Source organism: Nyctereutes procyonoides, unplaced genomic scaffold (genome assembly GCF_905146905.1).
Source record: "Nyctereutes procyonoides isolate TBG_1078 unplaced genomic scaffold, NYPRO_anot_genome, whole genome shotgun sequence".
Taxonomy (NCBI): domain Eukaryota; kingdom Metazoa; phylum Chordata; class Mammalia; order Carnivora; family Canidae; genus Nyctereutes; species Nyctereutes procyonoides.
In genome coordinates, this window is record NW_026575042.1 from 49,971,381 (window position 1) to 49,994,991 (window position 23,611).

Genomic DNA, 23,611 nt, shown 5'->3' on the forward strand with positions numbered 1-23,611 from the left:
TATCATAAATAAAAAAAAATTAAAAAAAAATAAAAAACAAAATTCACCTACATTCCTAAAAGGATTTTGAAATACTATGTACTTCCACATTTTAAGTCAGCATCTAATAGTTTTTATAAGTTTAAAAGTTAATTTTTTAAATAGGAGGTTTAAAATAGTTTACATTTTTAAAAATATTTTATTTATTCATGAGACACACACAGAGACAGAGAGAGGCAGAGACACAGGCAGAGGGAGGAGCAGGCTCCATGCAGGGAGCCCAATGTGGGACTTGATCCCAGGTCTGCAGGATCACACCCTGGACTGAAGATGGCACTAAACCACTGAGCCACCCTGGCTGCCTAATATTTTACATTTTGAAAGATAAAATGGCCTTGGATTATACCTGAAATAAGTATTTTATGATATGATACTCACCAAATCTGAAAAGTCATGTGAAATTTCCATCTGTGGATTTTTATCAAATGTCATCTAAAAATCCTGTTGGTCTCAGGAACCACGAGATTACATTTATAAGTACTAATATCACTAGTCTATGTTGCCTAAGTTGTTCTGAATTCAGGTTAATTTTCACCCTTAACAAAACTATATGAGACAGGCAAAGGACTTACAGGCTTAAGATGCTTCAACTACTTGTTAGAAAAGGTTTCCAGATTTCTGCTTTTGCCAAAGATGGAGTAACAGAAACTGGATTTATTCTCCTGTTGAAACAACAACAAAAAGTCAGACAAAATATAGGAAAAAATGGTTTTGAACTATTAGATATCAAACATTAAAGGACAGTGACTTCTGAGAAACAAGAAACAAAAGAGACTAGCCCTTTGATTGCCTTGGCTTCCTGCCTTTAGAATCTCTAAATTATAGACATAAACTTAACTGTATTAATAATCACATTAAATGTAAATGGTCTAAATACTCCAAATAAAAGAAATTGGCAGATTAGACAAAAAAACAAGACCCAATTATTTGCTGCCTATAAAAAAAAACACTTTAAACATAAATATAGAAACAGATTAAAGAACTGCAGAAGATATACCATACCAACAACCAGTCAAGAAAGCAGGCATGCTATTTTATTTGTATTATTTCTTTTCTTTTTTTTTAAAGATTTTATTCATGAGAGACACAGAGGCAGAGACACAGGCAGAGGGAGGAGCGGGCTCTCTGCAGGGAGCTGGATGCAGGACTCTATCCCGGGACTCCGGATCACGCAGATCCGTGGGCCAAAGGCAGACGTTCAATCATTGAGCCCCCACAGGGGTCCCTTATTATTATTATTTTTTTAAGTAAGTTCTGGGCCAATGTAACACATGAACTCCTGACCCTAGGTAAAGAATCACATGCTCTACCAATTGAGCCAGCAGGCACTCCAAGCATGCTATTTTAATATTGGACAAATGTCAGAGTAAATGTCAGAGTAAAGAATTACCAGGGATACAGAATGTTATTTCATAATGATAAAGTGATCAATAACAATTATTTTTTTCTAGGATTTTTAAATTTATTTATTCATAGAGACACACACACACACAGAGGCAGAGACATAGGCAGAGGGAGAAGCAGGCTCCATGCAGGGAGCCCGATGTGGGACTCTATCCAGGGGCACCAGGATCACGCCCTGGGCTGCAGGCGGTGCTAAACCGCTGTACCACCAGGGCTGCCAGATCAATAACAATTCTAAACATTAATGACCTAGTAACAGAGTTTCAAAATACATGAAGCAAAAACTGAAAGAACTATAAGAAGTTGATAAATTCACAATTCTAGTTAGAGATTTTAGAACCCCTTTCTCAATAACTGATAGAATAAATGAGCAGAAAACCTTCAAAAATATGTGTCTTGATCAATATTATCAACCAACTGGACCTTTTTACCATTCCACATAACAGCAGAATACATATCCTTTTCAAGTACACACAGAACATTCACCAATAGAGACTATATTCTAATCCATAAAGCAGACTCCAGTACATTTAAAAGGATTCAAATCATACAAAATATATTCTCGGATCACAATGGAATTAACTTAGAAACCAATAACAGAAAGAGCTCCAAAAAATCCTCAAATATTTGGAAATGGAATAACATGCTTTTAGAAAACCATGGGTCAAAGAAGAAATCAAAAAAAGAAACTGAACCCTGTTTAGAACCAAATGGAAATGAATATTTGATATATCTGAGTTTGTGGGATATCAGTAAAGCAGTTCTCAAGGGGAAATTTATAGAGTTAAATACCTATATTAAAAAAGAAGAAAGATCTCAAACTGATGATCTCAGATTCCGGTTTTAAAAAACTTGAAAAAGAGCAAACTAAACACAAAGTAAGAAGAAGAAAGGAAATAATAACGATTAAAGTGAAAATCAATGAAGTAGAAAGCAGAAAAACAATACATAAAACTAAAAGCTGTTCTTTCAGAGGGTCAGTAAAATTGGTAAACTTCTATCTAGCCAGACTGTTGAAGAAAAACAGAAAACAAAATCACCAACAGGAATGAGAAATTTGATATCATCATAGAGTCTAGACATTAAAAGAATAAAAAGAGAATATTATGAATAACACTTTGCCTATGAATTTGACAACTTAGACAAAACTGACAAATTCTTTGAAAGACACAAATTGCCAAAGCTCAGTCAAGGAAAAAATAGATAACCTGAAGAGCCCTATATCTTTTTTAAAATTTATTTTGGAGTTAAAAATCTTACTACAAAGAAAACTTTAGGCTCAGATGGCCTCATTGGTGAATTCTACAAGACATTTAAGAAAGAAATAAAACTGAGGCACCTGGGTGGCTCAGTCGGTTTGGCACCTGCTTTCAGCTCAGGTCATGATTCCTGGGTCCTGGGATAGAGCCCCATATTGGGCTCCCTGAGCGGCAGGGAGGCTGCTTCTCCCTCTGCCTCTGCCTGCTGCTCCTCCTGCTTGTACTCTCTCAATCTGTGTCAAATAAATAAGTAAAGTCTTAAAAAAAAAAAAGAATAAAAGCAATTCTATAATACCAACTCTTCTGGAAATAATTCTACACAAAATTTGTCTCTGAGGTCAGCATTACCCTGATACCAAATATAGTTAAAGACACTACAAGAAAATGGCAAGCGAATATTCCTCATTAAGGTAGATGCAGACATTTGAAGGCAAGATTTAGAAAATCGAATTCAATACATAAAAAGGAAAATATATCGGGGTGCCTGGGTAGCTCAGTTGGTTGCGCATCTGACTCTCGGTTTTGGCTCAGGTCTTGATCTCTGGGCTGTGAGATGGAGCCCCATGTTGGGCTACACACTCAGCAGGGAGTTGGTTTGAGTATTCTCTCCAAACCTGCATGCACAGGCATGCTCTCTCTTTCAAATAAATACATCTTAAAAAAAAAAAAAAAAAGGAAAATATATCATGATTACTTTAAGCTTATCCGGAGAATGTAGGGCTGGTTTGACATTTAAAAATCAACCAATCGGGGAGTCCCTGGTGACTCAGGGGAGGTCCCTAGTTGGCTCAGCGGTTTAGTGCCTGCCTTAGGCCCAGGGCTGATCCTGGAGTCCCTAGATTGAATCCCCGTGTCTGGCTCCCTGCATGGAGCCTGCTTCTCCCTCTGCCTGTGCCTCTGCCCCTCTCTCTCCCTTTCTCTGTGTCTCTCATGAATAAATAAATAAAATCTTAAAAAAAATAAAAATCAATCAATGTAACTTGCAACATTAACAAACTGGAAAAAGCAAAGTCATATAATAATCAAAAGACAGAAAACGCACTTGGCAACATTCATTCCTCATCAAAACAGGAAGGAATAGAGGGGAACTGTCTCAACTTGATAAAGGGAATCTATGAAAAACCCACACGGTATGTATGTATTATGTTTTCCCTCTAATACCATGGTTCTAGTGATATTGGACTCAGAAATTTGGGAAGTTTTGTTTTGGACTTCTTGAGATAGGGACCCAGCATGCCATCTAACATCTAACTGGGGATTTGCAGAGCAGTATGGATCTGGAGCTCAAAAGAGAGAGCTGTCATAGAGTCTATTGAAGGATATTTTAAAACTATTTAAAAAAAATAAAACTAGTTTTTATTTTTTAAGCAAGTCCCGCAAGGAAACATAGGTGAAGAGTAAGATGAGAAGAGGATAGGGAATGGAAGTATTAAAGAAAAGCAATACTTAAGCCTCCACCTGGAGGATATAGAAAGAGGAACAAGAAAAGGTGACTTAGTGTCAACTATCATCAAAAAAAAAAAAAAAAAAAAAAAAGACCAAGAACAATCTTATAGTGAAAGGACACCTCTTTGGTATACTGTAAGAGAAATCCAGTTTCAAGAAAGAGGGAAGGGTCAACAGAGTCCAAAGTTGCAGAAGGGCTTTAGATATAAGGACGTTCTGGTTCTTGGGGATATGCTTAGCCATAAATACAGGTGACCACTAGAATATATTTAAAATAGGCATTATCTGGTATAGATGGGCTTTGGCCAATCCTTAACGCGGGCACATCTCTTTCCATTCCACTGCACTCTGGATGGATAGTGATGCAAGCTGAGGCTCTCCTATTGGTTACTGCATGTTCTCCCGATTGCTCATAGAGACCTACCAAGAGAGCACAGTATCCATGGCCTTAGAAACCTCAAGTATCCATTTCTCAGCTCAAAAAAGGGTAAGTGAAATACTTTCGTTGACCGGGAGGCCCGCTAGGATTCGGGGCCTTTGTTCCTGACAGTAAGAACTGTCTATCCTTTCCCCCATCAGGTACCTGCCACCTCCTATTCCGAGAGGCCGACTGAGCCTCGATTAGTTTATTAGCGAAAAGGTGAATAAGAACACAAGTCCTGCCTCACTACCTCCGCGAAAATAGCTTAGAATAAAATGAAAAAAAAAGTTATTTTTAAATTTTTATTTATTTATGATAGTCACACAGAGAGAAAGAGAGAGAGGCAGAGACATAGGCAGAGGGAGAAGCAGGCTCCATGCACCGGGAGCCCGACGTGGGATTCGATCCCGGGTCTCCAGGATCGCGCCCTGGGTCAAGGGCAGGCGCCAAACCGCTGCGCCACCCAGGGATCCCCAATTTTTTTTTTTTTTTAAGTCCGAGTCGTCTTACTCCGGCTCCTTGATACCTGGGGCCTGACGCACAGTGTGGGCTCCGCAAGGGGCCGCATCCTAGTAATTGAATATTTGTTAAAAGGCTTCTTTAATCTGGAAGCCGTGCCAAGTGTCATTCATTCCCCCAACCCTCACTTAGGTGCCCAGGCGGCCAAATTTATTTATTGATTTATTTTATTTTATTTTTTAATTTCATTTATTTTATTTTATTTTATTTTTTATTATTAATTTTTTTCCAGGCGGCCAAATTTAATCTCTCACCTTGGCGGTCGCCAAAGAGTAGCTGGGGGGACTGCAGCCCATCTAAATAAAAACGCTGGGTGCTGTGCAAGCAGAGCCTCGGGCCAGTGCCTCGGGCCAGTGCCCCGGCCCAGCGCCCCACCGGACTGCGGCGCCCAGACCCCCTTCTCGTGCACATCCCGCCCCCGCCGTAGAACTTTTGCTGAGAGTCGCGATCACGTCTCACTTCGACGTCCCTCGAGGTGTCACGATGATGAAACTCTCGGTAGCAGCCTTGGCCGACCCCACGCCCCACCACCTGGGAGGAGGCCCCGCTCCCCGGAGGCTCCCCTCTCCGCTCGCCCAGCCTCTCCCCGGGGTCCAGGGCGGCGATCCGCCCCGCCCCCGCATGCGCCCCGAGGCTCGGGTCGCTCTCAGAGGGGGAGCCCTCGCGGCGGAGGAGGGGCCGGCCGCCGGGTGCGGGGGCGGGACGGGAGCGGGGCGGTCAGTCGCGGGCTCCTCCCCCCGAGGGCGGGCCGGAGGCGGTGGAGGCGGGGCCTGGCCTGCGGGGGCGGGGCCTGCCGTGCAGGGGCGGGGCCTATCGTGCGGGGGGCGGGGCCGGGCGCCGCAGGGCCTTCCTCCCGCGGGCGGGCAGGCCCGAGCGACCGCAGCTTGTCTTCCAGGAGGCGGACCTCGGCGGCGGGAAGGGACCCGGGGGGCGGGGCCTGCCGTGCGGGGGGCGGGGCCTGCCCGCCGGAGCGGCCCTGGGCTTCTCTTCCCGGAGGCGGACCTCGGCGGCGGGAAGCGACCCGGGGGGCGGGGCCCGCCGTGCGGGGGCGGGGCCTATTGTGCGGGGGGCGGGGCCGGGCGCCGCAGGGCCTTCCTCCCGCGGGCGGGCAGGCCCGAGCGACCGCAGCTTGTCTTCCCGGAGGCGGACCTCGGCGGCGGGAAGCGACCCGGGGGGCGGGGCCCGCCGTGCGGGGGCGTGGCCTATTGTGCGGGGGGCGGGGCCGGGCGCCGCAGGCCCTTCTTCCCGCGGGCGGGCAGGCCCGAGCGGCCGCGGCTCGTCTTCCCGGAGGCGGACTCGGCGGCGGGAAGGGACCCGGGGCGGGGCCGGGCGTGGAGGGCCCCTCCCCGGAGGCGGGCTCGCTTGGCGGCGGCGGCCCCGCGGTGTCCGCGGTCTGGCTGCGGAGCCCGACGCGCTGTGGCTCCGCCCCGTGGCCGGCCGGGGCGGAAGCGGGAGGCGGGGGCGGGGGCGGGGGCGGGGGCGGCGTGCGCGCTGCTGGCCTCCTCTCCCGCGGCGCTGGGGCCCGCGCTCCGCGGCGGCTGCTGGATCCGGCTCCTCGCGGCGCCCGCCGCTCCCGCACAGGCCTCGCCCCCGAGCCCCGGCCCGCGGCGCCCGCCCCGGCCCCCCCGCCCGGGCCCCGATGGCTCTGTGCAACGGAGACTCCAAGGTCAGTGTCTGGCGCCGAAGCCGCGCGCCCTCCCCCAGCCCGTCCGCGCGGCCCCGCGAGCCCCGGCCGGGGCCTGGGGCAGGTGCTTTGTTGGTTGTCGCCGGCCGCTCGGGGCTGCTGCGGCCGCCGGCCCCGGCGTCGGGAGCGCGTCAGCTCCCCGCGGCCGCCTCGCCGGCCCTCGCCGGCCCTCGCCGGCCCGCGCCTCCCCCGCTGGGCGGCGGGCGCGGAGCCCGGGAGCGCGGCCGGAGGGCGGCGGGCGGCGTGTGCGCCTGGGCCCCCTCGGGAGGCGGGCGGCCTTTGTGGACGGCCCGCGCCCGCGCCCGCGGGGCAGCGCCCGCCTCCCGTCCGCCCGCCTCCCGGTTTCCCGCCTGCCCTCGGCGAGGCCCTCGGCGAGGCCCTCCGCGTCCCCGGCCGCCGGGCTCGGGGTGCTCGGCGGCGAGGCCGCGTGACTGCACCCCCCGCCCCGCGGGCCGCGCGGGTCAGTTCCCGGGGGCCCGGCTCGCCCGCGCCGCCGCCCTCCCCCTCGGCCTCCCAGGCCGTGCATCCCCCCCGGCCGCCGTGCATTCCTCTCCTCGCCCCGTGCATCCCCTCGTGGATCCCCCTCCCGGACCCGGTGCATCCCCCCCGTGCATTCTCCCCGGCTCTCGTGGATCCCCCCCCAGCCCCCGTGCATCCCCCTTGGCCCCCGTGCATCCCCCTCCTCCCCACGTGCATCCCCCCCTGCCCCCCGTGCATCCCCCCCTGCCCCCCGTGCATCCCCCCTGGCCCCCGTGCATCTCCCTCCCCCCCGTGCATCCCCCCTGGCCCCCGCGCATCTCCCTCCCTCCCGTGCATCCCCCCTTGCCCCCCGTGCATCCCCCCCTGGCCCCCGTGCATCTCCCTCCCCCCCGTGCATCCCCCCTGGCCCCCGTGCATCTCCCTCCCCCCCGTGCATCCCCCTGCCCCCCGTGCATCCCCCCGGGCCCCCGTGCATCTCCCTCCCCCCCGTGCATCCTCCTCCCCCCGTGTATCCCCGCGCCGCCGCCGAGGCCCGGGGAAGTGGGGGGCCCCTGGGCTGCTGGGAAAGTCGCTCATTGCCGCGGGCGCTCCGGAGCGCGGTGGGGTCGCCGGAGCGCCCCGCGTCCGCGTCCCCTCCCGGCCCCCCCCCGCCCCCCGACCCTCTCCTTGCGTCTCCGAATGCTGCACCTTCGCTTTCACTTCCGTTTTTAGAATTTTCGTTGGCTCCGAGTTTCCAGGCCGTCCCAGCGGGGAGGTGCGCGGGGTCGCCTGGACCCACGAGCGGGGCGGGCCTCCCGGGCGCTGTCCCGGGCCCGGTCTCACTCAGGAGGGGCCGCCCTGAGTCGCATCCAGGTGTGCGGAGTTGGAAAAGGCAGGTGGGAACCGGCGCCCTGAGGTCGTGGTGCCCGGGTTGAGGCGCGGCCCTTTCCCAGCTGGGCCGTCGGCGGGCGCCCCTCCTGCCCCCGCTCGCTGGGTGCCCCCTAAACCTTCCCAAGCCGTCGGCTGGACAACGGAGAAGAGGCGGTAGGAGCGAGCGGGCTCTTTTTGAACCGAGAAAACTAAAGTTTGGGCTTCGTGAAGCTCTCTGCTCAGGGCTGTAAAGGGGGGTGAGGACCCCCGAGCTTGCAGCTTCTGACCCCAGGAGCAGTGCTCACCTCCTTGTGCAGCTCTTTCCTGTTCCCGAGCTCGCTTGCAAAAGCACTTTTCTCCCTTTTGGGACCTACAAACTTCTCTCCGTGCTGGTAGAGGAAATGGCTGTACTCCTAGGAGGTCTCAGACCTAATTTACAGGCTTTGAGAAATATGAAGTGAGTGATTCGAGAAAAAGGGTATTTTCACCGAATTAACCGGCAGCAGAAAGTTCAAGGCTCAGTTTCCAAATTTATTTGTCTCAGGAGTATGGAGCATAAGGTTTTTTTTTTCCTAGTTGATATTTTTGTCTGTTTTGTTTGACCTGCGTTGAGCCTTGATCAGTTTGATATATTTGAGCCTCAAGAGAATCGCTGATTAATTTTATTTCAAGGTCCTTGATGTTTTATAGCCTACTCAAGCATGTGTATTTTTTTTTATAAATTAATTTTTATTATTATTTTTTTTTGAATAACTATTAGATGTGAACTGAATTGGAAGCATCGTCAGGAGGAGTCATCAGGGAAATAACCTGTTTCATCAAATCTATTATTATTTAATGTCCTTAATATTAAACCATGATATGTCATTGATCCTAAGAAACATTTCCGGTAAAGAGATGGGTAAACATGGGATAACGTGCATAATAAAGTAGGTGAAATGAGATACTTCTGAGAAGTCCATCTGGAAATCTGAGTAGGCATCTCTTTTCCATAGTTTACCACCGAACCACCCTTCCCCCTGGAGTGAAGTACACGCACTGTCCCCAAGCTCACTATGTGCATCAGTTGTGGCTCTGACACTTGCGTGTAAATCCTGGTTCATAAATTAAAGCGGAAGGAAAGAGCTGATTTTGATCCCTATTCTGGTACATTCAGTTTGTATCAGGATTTTCTAAAATGACATTTCTGCATGATAGAAATTAGGAAGAGACCTAATCTATAAAAGCATTTGGGCTAATTGATGACCTATCCAAAGCAGAGGTTATTGTTTGCTAAGTTAAGTTGATATAATGTTTTTAAGAAGTTAAGATCTTATTTATTTTGTTTTTTTAAAATATGGAACGCTTCATGAATTTGCGTGTCATCCTTGCGCAGGGGCCATGCTAATCTTCTCTGTATCGTTCCAATTTTAGTATATGTGCTGCCGAAGCGAACACAGTTAAGATCTTATTTAATGGTTTATTTAAAAACTTTTTTACAGCTACTCAATGTTATTATAAATACCATATAGGTCAAATATTAGACATAGTAGCTACTTTCTGTTTTATTAGAGCAGGATTATCAGAATAGTGTTCTTTGGGCTACTGGTCAACTCCCACTTTTTGGCCTTATCCAAGCCTCAGACTCCTGGTTGGAGAAGTAGGACTTGCTCCATCACCTTTACTGAGATGTTGACTAGGGTAAATCATACTTGGATTAGAGATGTTTTATAAGTTGATTACATGTGATATAGAATCTTTAATGACTTGTGTTAAACTTTTTTTTTTCTTGTGTTAAACTTTTAAAGTTGGCGTTTTTTACACTTAAGTTTTTGAATCCAATTGAAAGATTACGAGATTTTTTTTTTTAGCCTGGGATGCATAGAGTATTAAACAACTGTACTTTTATGGTAACCCTATAGAACATATTTTTAAAGATCAAAGATGATTTTTTTTGCTTCATATTAATATTAATATATTCATGTAGGGGTTCACTCAGTGAAGCACCTGACTCTTGATTTCTGCTCAAGTCATTCAGAATTTCAGGGGTGTGAGCCCTGCATCAGGTTCTACCCTGGGCCTGGAACCTCCTTCAGATTCTCTCTCTCTGCATATTGCTACTGATTAAGTGGCTCTGGTATCTCAGAAAGATAGTGCCTTAAGATGTGATTTTAATATAAATCAGAATTCATGAATACAAGAAAAAAATCTCTACTTCTTCCCTTCCCCTCTTTAAAAAAAAAATCTTCATCTAGAATGTAAAAGCTGTTACAGACAAAAGGAATAGTTTTTATGGTTTCCTGTTCTTAAAAGATTTTGAAATTCCTCCAGGAACCTCAGATAGCCTTGTCTTTAGCTGGGCCAACTTGTTACTTAAGGAAGATAATTGTTTTTTAAGTATTTTTTTTTAAATGTAGGCTTGTTCTGTGCCTATTCAAATGTATTTTTTTTTTAAGATTTTATTTATTCATGAGAGGCACACACACACACACACAGAGAGAGAGAGAGAGAGAAAGAGGCAGAGACTCAGGCAGGACTCCATGCAGGGAGCCTGACATGGGACTCGATCCCAGGTCTCCAGGATCAGGCCCTGGGCTGAAAGCGGCGCTAATGAGCCACCTGGGCTGCCCTCAAATGTATTTGATACTTTTTAAAAGACTAATCATATTCCAAATGATGCTGTTTAAAGTGATGAATAATTATTTGCTATCCAGAATTACCTCTGTTATGGTGCTTACAGTGTCTTCACATTTCCTTCTAACCTAAACTCTGTTTAGATGCTCAAAATGAATGAAGTCCTTAGGGATAAAACATAATTCTGAAGCACTTTGTGAATCAGCAGAAGAGTAATCCATTCTTAGAATTTCGAATCTTTGTATAGCATATGTAATTCTGGGTTGTGCTGAATATTTTTTCCTGCTCATTGTGAAGTAGAGCTGTTTCTATATTTGCTTAAGAATCACAGTGGTTTGGGACGCCTGGGTGGCTCAGCGGTTGAGCGTCTGTCTGCCTTGGGCCCAGGGCATGACCCTGGGGTCCTGGGATCAAGTCCCGCATCAGGCTCCCTGCATGGAGCCCGCTTCTCCCTCTGCCTGTGTCTCTGCCTCTCTCTCTCTGTGTTTCTTATGAATAAATAAATTAACATCTTAAAAAAAAAAATCACAGTGGTTCAAAAAAATAGCTTTATTATGTAATAATGTGATATTAGTTGGTTTTCTACTGGTGGACTCTTGCCATGGCTTCAGGTTCATTGTTTTGAGGACCAAGGAGATGGTTTACATAATTATGTCTGTACATTCCCTAATACAGTACATCATAATGCGATGGGAGTAAGATGTTTGGTTATAGTAGTATGACCATATATTCTTTGTCTAAACTGGGGCACTTGAACATAAAAGGAGTTGCTAAAAATAAATTTGTAATTGCTGTAAAATAAAATATTACCAGACAAAATAAGTAGTTGTGAATTTATACAATATAGTAAATAAATGGCAAAATTCCTGTATCAAGAGTACTCGGATTACTGTCTCTGGACATCGTGCACAGGAACACACAACATTTCTTTCCTGCATATACTTTATAGATACTTTACTCCTGTTTCCCACTGATCCAGCCGATGGTAGCCTAGAGGTTTGAGGCATCTTGCAAGCTGAGCAATGGTTGCGGCACTCAGGACTGGATAGAATTAGCTACCCCTGGATGCCTGTGTGCCAAGATCAGGAAAGGATCTGGAAAAAGAAATGGGATATCAGTGGTTGCCTTTCAGATTGAACCTGAAGTTGGAAGTGAGAACTCTGTTCATTGCACCTGTACTATCCACAGAACTAGACACGACCATGGCAGAAGTAGAAGGATAAAGCAGAAGTGTAACAAACCCATCCTATGGTAGTTTACTGCAGTGACTCATAAGAATATGTTAAAAAATGAGGAATATGAGATAAATGGGTAAGTGTGGGAATAATAGGTGTAAATTAGGACAGTTCTGGGCAAACTGGGCCATACGGTCACTCTAGATACAGAGCCCATATTGCCCTGAGTTTGGATCTTGATTTCAGCAGTGACATCTATTTAAAATTTGGCTGAAATTCAATCTTAATATATATATTAGAATAATTATTTCTGAGCTAATAACTGTTGTGTTTATAAGATTCTTTTTTTGTGTGTGTGTGTTTATAAAATTCTTAAAAATTGTCAGATTACTTTTTTTTTAATATTTTTTAATTTTTTTATTTATTTATGATAGGCACACAGTGAGAGAGAGAGAGGCAGAGACACAGGCAGAGGGAGAAGCAGGCTCCATGCACCGGGAGCCCGACGTGGGATTCGATCCCGGGTCTCCAGGATCGCGTCCTGGGCCAAAGGCAGGCGCCAAACCACTGCGCCACCCAGGGATCCCCTACTTTTCTTTTTTTAAAGTGAGAGCAGTGTTGAAATCAAAAGGTAAAATAATCTGCTCTAACCTACCAAAACCTTTGCAGGGGATATTTCCCAAACTTCTGGTTTTTTTTTTTTTTTAAAGATTTTATTTATTTATTCATGAGAGACAGAGATAGAGGCAGAGACACAGGCAGAGACTCCATGCAGGGAGCCTGACGTGGGGACATGGGACTTGGTCCCAGGTCTCCAGGATCACACCCTGGACCGAAGGCAGGCGCTAAACCGCTGAGCCACCCAGGGATTCCTGGACATTGGATTTTGTTTACTCTTTGTATATTATGGATAATGCTGCTGTGAATCATCTTGTACTAGTTTTTGTGTAGACCTAAGTTTTCTTTTTTTTTTTTTTTTTTGGAGGTATACCTAGAGGTGGAGTAGTAATTTAACCTCTTGGTGAACTGTCAGACTTTCCAAAGTGGCTGTAGTACTTTACATTTTGTCAGCAGTGTATTAGGTTCTAATTTCTCCACATTTTTGCCCACACTTGTCCTTTTTTAAAAAGGATTCTATCCATTCATTTGAGGGAGAGACGGAGAGGGGGAGAGAGCCAGTGCACACATGCATACAAGCAGGGAGAGGGAGAGGAACAGGCAGACTCCCCAGTGAGCGGAGCAGGAAGCTGGTTGTGGGGCTTGATCCCAGGGTCCGGGGATCATGACTTGGACCTAAGTCAGACAGCTAACTGACTGAGCCACCCAGGCACCCAACACTTGTCTTTTGGGTTACAGCCGTCATAGTGGGTGTAAAGTGGTATCCCATTGTGATTTTGATTTCTCATTTCCCTAATGACTGATGATGTTGAATATCTCTTCATGTGCTTATTGTCCATTTGTATATTTTCTTGGGGGAAATGTCTATTTAGATCATTTGCTCATCTTTGTTGTTGTTTTTTAAAGATTTATTTGTTTATTCATGATAGAGAGAGAGAGGTAGAGAGACAGGCAGAGGGAGAGGGAGAAGCAGGCTCCATGCAGGGAGCTTGATGCGGGACTCGATCCCGGGACTCCAGGATCACACCCTAGGCCGAAGGCAGGCGCTAAACCGCTGGGCCACCCCGGGATCCCCATTTGCTCATCTTTGAAAGCGGGTTACTTGTCTTTTTATTGAGTTGTAAGAGTTCTTTATTCTACCGACAAGTTTCTTTCTTTTTTTTTTTTTTTACCGACAAGTTTATCAGAAAGTACACTTTGCAGATATTTTCTGCTATTCTATGGGTTTTTACTTTCTTTCTTTCTTTCTTTTTTTAATAAATTAATTTTTTATTGGTGTTCAATTTACCAACATACAGAATAACACCCAGTGCTCATCCCGTCAAGTGTCCCCCTCAGTGCCCGTCACCCATTCACCCCCACCCTCCTCCCCTTCCACCACCCCTAGTTCATTTCCCAGAGTTAGGAGTCCTCATGTTCTGGGGTTTTTACTTTCTTAACGGTGTCCTCTGATGTATAAAAGCTTATAATTAAAAAAAAAAAGCTTATAATTCTGATGAAGTTCAACTATTTTCCTTTGTCACTTGTCTTTATCTCATCCAAGGAGCATTTTATTGGGGGGGAGGGATTTCAGGTTTTTATTTAAATTCTAGTTGTTAGCATGGAGTGTGCTATTAGTTTCAGGAGTAGAATTTAGTGATTTGTCACTTACATATAATACTCAGAGCTCATCACAGCAAGTGCCCTCTAATACCCATCACCCATTTAGCCCATCCTGCTCACCTCCCCTCTAGCAACCCTCAGTTTGTGCTTTATAGGTAAGAGTCTCTTTTATGGTTTGCCTCCTAAGGAGCATTTCCTAATGATCTTGAATCTTCTGTATTTGCCTTTACTTTCTTCTAAAAGCTTTATAGCTTTAGCTCTTATATTTAGGTCTTTGATCCATTTTGTTGAGAGACCCTAAGTTACACTTTGGTGGAACATTTTTTTTTTTAAATTTTTTTAAGATTTCTAAATTTATTTATTCATAGAGACACACACACACACACACACACAGAGAGAGAGAGAGAGAGAGAGAGAGAGAGAGAGAGAGAGAGGCAGAGATACAGGCAGAGGGAGAAGCAGGCTCCATGCAGAGAGCCCGACGTGGGACTCGATCCAGGGTCTCCAGGATCACGCTCTGGGCTGCAGGCGGTGCCAAACCCCTGCGCCACTGGGGCTGCCCTGGTGGAACATTTTCATTTTCATGCTGTTGCATTATTGTCATGAACTGTGAGAGATGTCCCCCCCCACCCAACTCTGACATCTGATTGGGTAAAATGAAGTACCAGACTTCCAGCTTTAGGCTGCAGAGATAACTTTTTAAAAGGTAATTAAAGGTGATTAGGAATAAAAGTGTAAACTTTTAATGGGTGGTTAATTGGATGCTTAACCCCCTTAAGCGGATTTAACCTGATGGAGCCTGGTTCTGTAATGGAGCGACTCTTAGGTCGGAGAGGACGTGGGCCTGGTTTTGACACTGGCAGCGCTTGGCTGTCTGGGGCCCTGAAGGCCGAGGGCAAACAGTTGCTTATTGCAGCTTTGTTTCAGCTTGTGGAGACGGTTTGAAAAAGGTCACTAATGGGTATTTTGTTTGCTTGTTTTTACTGAGTTTAGCAGAATGTCCATAGCCGAAGTGTCCCAGGTCTTCAAGTGTACGGTGGGGTTTTTGGCAAACGTGTACACCTGTGTTCCTGCGTGTCCCTTGGCTCCTCCAGCAGCAACCGCTCTTCCCGTTTCGGAAGCCAGACATTAGTTTTTCTGCTTTTGAACTTTATATGAATGGAACCATACAGTGATTTTTTAGGCTTCTTTCACTCAGCATAATGTTTTTGAGATTTATCTGTGTTGTTGTATCAGCAGTTCGTTTGTATGGTTGCATTGTATTCCACTGTAGGATACACCAGAATTTGTTTATCCATTCGTATGTTGATGGCCGTGTGGCCTGTTAGCCAGTTTTTGTGGACATAGATATTTATTTATTTATTTATTTATTTATTTTTTAATTTTTTATTTATTTATGATAGTCACATAGAATGAGAGAGAGAGAGGCAGAGACACAGGCAGAAGGAGAAGCAGGCTCCATGCACCGGGAGCCCGATGTGGGATTCGATCCCGGGTCTCCAGGATCGCGCCCTGAGCCAAAGGCAGGCGCCAAACCGCTGCGCCACCAAGGGATCCCTGGACATAGATATTTAATATTCTTGGATAAGTACCAAAGCATGGAATTGTTGGGTCAGAGGACAGCTCTTTATACGTTTTGATATTTTCTGTTTTGTACAGTTGAGAATATTTAGGTTATAATAATCTACTCGATGCCTGGAAGAGATAAACATTGGTCAAGTAAAATAAACTTTTAAAACATTGCATCATGACACTTTATCCTTAGGAATATTTTTAAAAATACCTTGTTCAGCTGTATTTTAATGGAAATAGGATGTGGTTTGTGGGCAAACAGGCTTTTAGATTGGCTTTATAAACATGTACCAGTAGAAATGAACAACTTCTTCATAGCAATCTGAATTTTATTTTTTAAATATTTATTTATTTTAAAAGATTTTATTACAGAGGGAGAAGCAGGCTCCCTAGGGAGCCTGATGTGGGACTTGATCCCAGACCCTGGGATCATGAGCTGAGCCAAAAGGCAGATGTTCAACCGTTGAGCCACCCAGGTGCCCCAACAATCTGAATTTTATTTTTTTTTAATTTATTTATTTTTAAAGATTTTATTCACTTATTCATGAGAGACACAGGCAGAGGGAGAAGCAGGCTCCATGCAGGGAGCCTGATATAGACTCGATCCCAGGACCCTGGGATCACGCCCTGAGCCAAAGGCAGACACTCGACGACTGAGCCACCCAGGTGCCCCTATATTTTCAGGTGTTTAATAACATTCTTGTCAGCTTGTCTGTGAGGCATGTTACCCTGGTATGGTCAATTTGGGGTTTACCAGGCCTAGCTCTCCAGAGGTTAATAGTGCCCCTAAGTGGTTCCTCTTTCCTGATGTTTTTCCTTTATTAATTACACCTTGGGAAAAAGATAAGTATGCGTTTGTGTTTGGAATTACCAAAGCTAGAAAATCAGTGTAATGTGTATCTTAAGGACAATGTCACAGAGAACTATATAGCCATTCTGTGTAATTTTGCCCTCCGTTCTTCTGTACTTTGCTATATGTGGCCGGGGAATGCAAAATCCCAGTATGTTACGGATTTAGAACCTGCCCTGGGACGCCTGGGTGGCTCAGTGGTTGAGCTTCTGCCTTTGGCTCAGGTCGTGATCCTGGGGTCCTGGGATCGAGTCCCACATCGGGCTCCCCATAGGGAGCCTGCTTCTCCCTCTGCCGATGTCTCTGCCTGTCTCTCATAAATAAATAAATTAAAAATAATAATAATAATAAAAAAAGAACCTGCCCTGGATGCTTGGGTGTTAAACGGTCTTTGTAAAATTTCACTTTAGCTGGTATGAAACATTTTCAGAAGGATATGTGGTGCCGATTTATTGCTGACAAGTTTGTGAGTCCGCTCAGCCTTGCTGAGCTCCTCTACTTTCACCCTCTGGGGCCTGCGAGGCGCATGTCTGCGCGACGGCGGAGGCGCAGGATGCAAGTCGCGTCGATCCATGGCCTGGCGCTCTTCTCATTTCTGCCCTCATTACGTCGGTCAAAACAGAGTCTCATGGTTGAGCCCAGTGTCAAGAATGAGGAAATATATTCTGCCTAACGCAGGATGAGCTGCAAAGTCCCATAGAAACGGCAGAGAGGTGGGGAGCAGTGAAGGGTTAGGGCCACTGGTAGAGTCTGTGACACACGGAATATTAAGAACATGCATCAGGGGAGCGAAGAGCATGGAGCCCCCAAGCAGCTCAGCGGTTACAAGCACGTGGTCAGACTCCTTCATCTGTTGGCGTGGTGCCTCACAGGGGGAGTTGCTCCATATTCTCTACTTTGTACATTAAGGTCAGGTGTTGCCCACTTATCCGTTTATTATCAAGTTTCTCATTAGTCTTTCCCCTAATGATTTTATTTATTTTTTAATTTTTATTTTATTTATGATAGTCACACAGAGAGAGAGAGAGAGAGGCAGAGACACAGGCAGAGGGAGAAACAGGCTCCATGCAGGGAGCCCGATGTGGGACTCGATCCCGGGTCTCCAGGATCATGCCCCAGGCCGAAGGCAGCGCTAAACCACTGAGCCACTGGGGTTGCCCCTCCTGGAATTATAAAGAACTTTCATCAACTATACGGTTACTTGTGGTAGAGTTCATACTGGAAACACTTGATTCCTTCCCATTACTTTCACCAGTTTTTAAATTTAAAAAAATCTTTGAAAAGATTTTATTTATTCATTTGAAAGAGAGACAGTATGAGCATCTGGGAGAAGCAGAGGCAGGGGGAGAAGCAGACTCTCCCCACTGAGCAGGGAGCCCTGCTCTGATGGGCTCTGTCCCAGGACCTGGAGATCATGACCTGAGCCAAAGGCAGATGCTTAACCATCTGAACCATCCAGGTGCCCCACTTCACCAGTTTTGTGAGTAGTTTTTTCGAGTTTTATTATTTGCAACACAGTGTAGTTCAGGCACATATTGCAGTAGAAAGGGCCACATACAGAGGGGAGATTGGGTTCATGAAGTAGAATAGTAGCATCTTGAAAAATGAGCCATGTGCTGAATACCTGTGTAATTGTGACATTTGCTTAAACTTAAGGTTTTTTCCTTAAAAAATGTATAGATTTTTCCTAAGCTAAAATTCCTGTAAGGTATTTTAGGAGTAATAATTATGTGAGATGCAAAATTGGATCTCTTCACAAACTCAGTATATTTAGCTCTTTGATTATCTTTCATTTGCACATGAAAAGTGTTGTCTTGAGATCCCTCAAAGAGGGGCGGTGAAATTTGGGAATAAATCTGTGTTATTTCTATTTCTCTGTTTACATTTTTGCAAAGAACCTTTGGGGCTTGTTCATGTGACTAGGTCCACACACGTGCACACATTTAATCACCTTCAAAACAAGTATTTTTTGTTGTAATGATCGATTGAGTCACAATAGGAATGCAGTCAGTAGAGAAAACAAAGGGTCAGTATAAAGAAAAAACTTGGGAGGAGTGTAAACTGAGATCAACACAATTCAGAACTTTTCCCTTCGGGCTTCCTGGGTGGCTCAGTTGGTTGAGCATCCGACCCTTTGTTTTGGCTCAGGTCCTGATCTCAGGGTTGTGAGATGGAGGCCTGCATGGAGTCGGCTTGGGATTCTCTCCTTCTCCTTGTGGCCCTCCTGCTCATTCTCTCTCTTTCTCAAATCTTGAAAGGAAAAGTTCTTTTTTAAAAAATATTTTACTAGTATGACAACAGTTGTTGCTGAACGTTGTCTGTGTGTATGTGTGTACACAGCCAACTTTTAGAAAAACACAGATTGATTTGGGCTAATTAATAGTGGTTTAGATTTAGTTAGAGATAACCTTGTTCATTTCTCAGTTACCTAATGTTCACCAATGAATGGAAAAACTACTGTAGTAAAACTTTAAAGGATTTAAAAATCATGAGGTAAGGAATAATATACTTTGATTTTCACCAACGGTGCCAATTTTCTTAGTTGTTTAATTTAGAATTGGCTACATTTGTCAGATAACATTGCCATAACTTTCTGAAAAGACTTCTTTTAGGATAATTGAAATCCAAGGGGAAAATAATTAATGGTTTCAAAAGGTTTAAACATTGGTATTATAAATTATAATGTTGGACTAAGTTTTTATTTCCCTGCAAGTTAGATAAGAAAGAGAATATAGCCTTGTGGTTCTATTTTCTTATGCGATGTTCATATGTTTAAATAAAACCCATTAGAACTATATTTAGTTTATCTGAGAAAATGGGCTTCCTCGGTCATTCCTGAGGTTAGGGTTTGTGTATGGGGGTCTGTCTTTAAGTGAATGCTAGAAGTAGTACTGGAGTCCAAGCTAAACTGCTTTTTAATTCCTTGATTTAGAGAGTTCATTCAAACTGTGTTCATTCTGTTTAGCCCTGGTGCCCTTGAACTTGAGCTGTTGGCACTTTAAATTTGTAGAAGAAGATGATTTGCAATGACTTTAAAGAACCAAGAGACAGTTATTCAAAAGCAGATGAAGTTCTAATCAGAAGTACAAATGGACTCAGTATGAAGATGGTGGTGGCTTGGTTCCATAGGAGTGCTGAATGTACCTACTAAGTGCGTGGAGTTGCTTTAGGGAAAAGAATTTTCTCAATGTATGAAGTCAGTAGCAGACCAAGGGCAGTAAGATGCTAAGACAGTAGTTTATGTCACTAGGGACTTGTATTTCCCAGACCTATTGAACACTGAAAACTTGATTGATTGATTGAGAGAGGCAGGAGAGGCAGAGAGGATCCCAAGCAGGCTCCATGTCCAGTGTGTGAGCCTGACACAGGGCTCAATTTCACAACCCCGGGATCATGACCTGAGCCCAAATCAAGAGATGGGTATTTGACTGAGCTCCCCCCGGGGGCCCTGAGAACACTGAACATTTAAAAACATTCTAATTCATCGAGGGAATTCCAACAGAAGCTCATGGGTTACATACTCAGATTGAAGGAGATAGAGAAAAATGAACTCCTATGAATTGAGTGATCATAATTTTTGTTCAGTGTTTAATGTCTGCCAATGTGAAATTCTAGATAAATAGAGCAGAAGTCTGTGATCATAATTTAGGCAAAATGAAACAGTTGAAGATTGGTAAGCATTGCATATACAGCTAAAGTGTATGTATAGTATTGTATAGTATTGTACCAGGGGATACACATACATATTATACAGCATAGGAGACTTTGGCTCTTTTGAGAATCATCTACCACTTACAGACCCCAAAAATATATGAAGTGAATTAGTTTTGGTATTTTTAAGCTTTCTTTTGTGTTTAGTCTGGCTCTTCTAAATCATTTTTTTGACTGAGTTGCCTAAGAACTGTTTTTCCACACATTTTCTATGCCGTCAAGCGCTTTGATGATTCAGCATTTCTTGAGAATGCTCAGTTACTTCTGGAATTTTTTCTCCAGGCCATTGACAACTCATTCTGCAAGTTTTGATGCTAGTACTTCCTTGATCTTACCAGAAGATGTCAATGGAAGTTTTTCAGGTAATAACCAGAAGAACTCAGTTTTCTTCAAATGGTTTGTTTTTTTTTCCAAATGGTTTTTAAATGTTTTGCTGACTGAAATGTTAAGGGGTTGCACTTGTCCAGTGATACTACCAGCAGTAACAACTCACTGCACCCTCCAGGGGTCTTACTCAAGTGTTTATAGAATGCACAGAGAAACGACAGACTTGGTGAGTTATCTAAAGCTCCAGAATGTCTATCCTAGATGAATTTCAGCCAAGCTCAGCTATATTTCTTTTTGCTGAAATCCTTGGGGCATCTTTCTGCTCTAAGGGAAATTTTCTGAGACACTCTAGGGAATCTCTTTCCCTTGGGGGATTTTATGTCAAATTGTACATAACTATGGCCATGGCATCGACAGCTGTGTCATTGAGCTAATGGAAAATTTAAGATATAGTGTGATTTTAGAGACATCTGGCTTCTTTTATTTGGCATGTCTGAGATTGATTTATCCATGCTTGGATTTTTTTCAGCCAGAGAGGACATTAGCCTCTGTGGGATCATGGAGAGTTTAAAGAGCCATTTAGGGTAAAGAGTAGGTCAAGGTCTTAAAAGGCTTGGAAGGTATTTTGGACTTAATTGAACTTTATTCTAAGGGGAAATCATTTTAGGATTTTAAGCAGGGAGAGGACTTGAAATCAGAATTTATTTATTTATTTATTTTTTTACTTTTAAGCACATAAGCTTGTTAACCAACTGATCAAAGTCAGGATCACCAATAATGAAAATGACATCATGTCCTTGGCATTTTGTTACATCAGGAATAGGCATAATTAATTATATCACCAGTGCAAGAGTGTTCCCAAAAAATGTTTATCTGGAATCTAATCGTAAGACTACAAATAGATCCTGGTTGAGGTATATTCTGCAGAAAGCTGGTCTGAACTTTTTTTTTTTTTTAATTTTTATTTATTCATGAGACACACAGAGAGAGGCAGAGACCCAGCCCGATGAGGAACTAGATCCTAGGACCCCAGGATCACGCCCTGAGCCAAAGGCAGATGCTCAACCACTGAGCCACACAGCGCCCTGGTCTGAACTTTAAAAAAAAAATTTCGGGTGATCCCTGGGTGGCACAGCGGTTTGGCACCTGCCTTTGGCCCAGGGCGCGATCCTGGAGACCCGGGATCGAATCCCACGTCGGGCTCCCGGTGCATGGAGCCTGCTTCTCCCTCTGCCTGTGTCTCTGCCTCTCTCTCTCTCTCTCTGTATGACTATCATAAATAAATAAAAATTAAAAAAAAATAAAATATTTTAAAATTTCGTGCCCTAAAAGACTGTAAAAAGGTAAATAGATAGTTCTAGTTGAAGGAGACAATGACAATGTGAGTATAGTATCTGTGGTTTTTGATAGGGTCTGGAATTAAAAAAGAAAAAAGAAAAAAAAAAGAAAAAATACCTCACAACAACTGAGGGGCACCTGGGTGGCTCAGTTGCTTGAGTGGTGAACTCTTGATTTTGGCTCAGGTCAGGATCTCCGGGTCTAGGATCTGTCTCCCTGCTCAGGGGTGTGTGTATTGCTTCCAGAGTTTCTTTCTGCCTCTCCCCACTGCTTGCAAGCCTTCTCATGCTCATGTCTCAGATAAGTCTTAAAAAACCTATAAAGGACATTATTGGTGACATTTGAGGAAATTTATACTTTTAGTATTAAATTTCTTGGATGTAATTGTATATTGAGTTATATAGGGGAATGTCCCTGTTGATAGGAAGTACATGCAGAAAAGTGTTTTGGGGAGAGAAAGATCTATCATTTATTTTCCAAGACTTAAGAGGAAAGGAGTACATATAGATAGAAATAATGCAAATGCAACAAAATATTACTAATATTGAATTTAGGTGGAGAGTGGGGTTTGTTGTGCCATAGTTTATTTAATTTTTTTTTTTTTTTTTAATAATCTGTACAACTGTGGGGCTTGGCCTCATGACCCTGAGATCAAAAGTTGCATGCTCCTCTGGCTGAGCCAGCCAGGCACCCCTGTACCGTATTTTCAACCTTTCTGTAAGTTTAAAAGTTTTCAAGAAAAGGAGGGTAGAACAAGCGTATAATAAGGTCAGGAGCTAGAGAGTCTAACTCTTTGATTTAACCCTTGTAGGCTCAAATTTCATTCAGTGTTGTGAGATGTTTTTTTTTTTTTTTTTTTTTACTAAAATCTTCAGTGAAGTTTGTACATTTCTAAAGTACGTAAGGTGTGAGATAATTTTCTTTGAAGAAAATGTACAGTTTGTCCCGAGTTAAAGGTGTTGATGAGCTTAAATAAGTAAATATGCTACTTCCACTAGCCTTTGTGGTAATGAAAGGATTATTGTGGGTAGTTGAGTATCCCAGATGATGTGTGTGTGTGTGTGTGTGTGTGTGTTGGGGTGGTTCTTAAAATCTCTTTTAACCCTAAAACTTTCATTTTGGCAACTGAAGTCTCTTAAAGTGTCTTTTTGGAGAGCAACTACCTGAGTAGATTTGGTAACTGAGAAAATTCACTTTCCAAAATCATTTGTATGGTATATAATACTACTTTTCTCAGACATCAAAATATTCAGTCACATAAGCAAACTTTCTGACGTAAGAAAAGTGCTTTTAAATACAAAAATACCAAAATTAAAATAACTTTGAAAGTAGTCTTCCAAAAAAAAAAAAAAAAAAGGAAAGAAACTAGTCTTCCAAAAATATAATGCATATTTATTTACCCACTTTCCTCTTTCTGCCTTTTCCAAGTGCTAATTGTTTTGGGCTTTGAAAAGAGCTACATCTACCTCCTGCTTCTGCCATTGTGTCCCCAGGCAGGTGACATAGTATCTGAGTCTCATTGTCTTCATCTGTAAAATAGAAATACATGTCATCATGAGTAAGAAAATGTGTAAAGCACATGAAATAACTAGGTGCAAAGGGAATGTTCCCTTTTTATATGAAAAATCTTTGTATTGTAAAAGAAAACATGGATACAGAAAACTATGCACAGCCAATGTATAGTTGAATGAATTATAAGCCATG

The 23,611-nt window shown here is 44.3% G+C and overlaps 1 protein-coding gene and 1 non-coding gene across 3 annotated transcripts in view; one reads left to right on the forward strand and one right to left on the reverse strand.

The window, feature by feature from the left end:
* The first annotated feature begins 6,567 nt into the window (after positions 1-6,567).
* Positions 6,568-23,611, forward strand: part of GMPS (guanine monophosphate synthase) — a 78,657-nt gene continuing 61,613 nt past the window's right edge. The window contains exon 1 of one of the 2 annotated variants that reach the window (XM_055321357.1): positions 6,568-6,754. In XM_055321357.1, coding sequence (XP_055177332.1) covers positions 6,728-6,754 — 27 coding nt within the window. In that variant the 5' untranslated portion in view covers positions 6,568-6,727. Of the gene's footprint in view, positions 6,755-20,568; positions 20,605-23,611 lie in introns of those variants that run through there. The other variant, XM_055321359.1, reaches the window with a different exon arrangement.
* LOC129507419 (U6 spliceosomal RNA) lies at positions 9,432-9,538 on the reverse strand. The gene has a single exon (XR_008663990.1). It is a non-coding gene; the product is annotated as a U6 spliceosomal RNA (small nuclear RNA).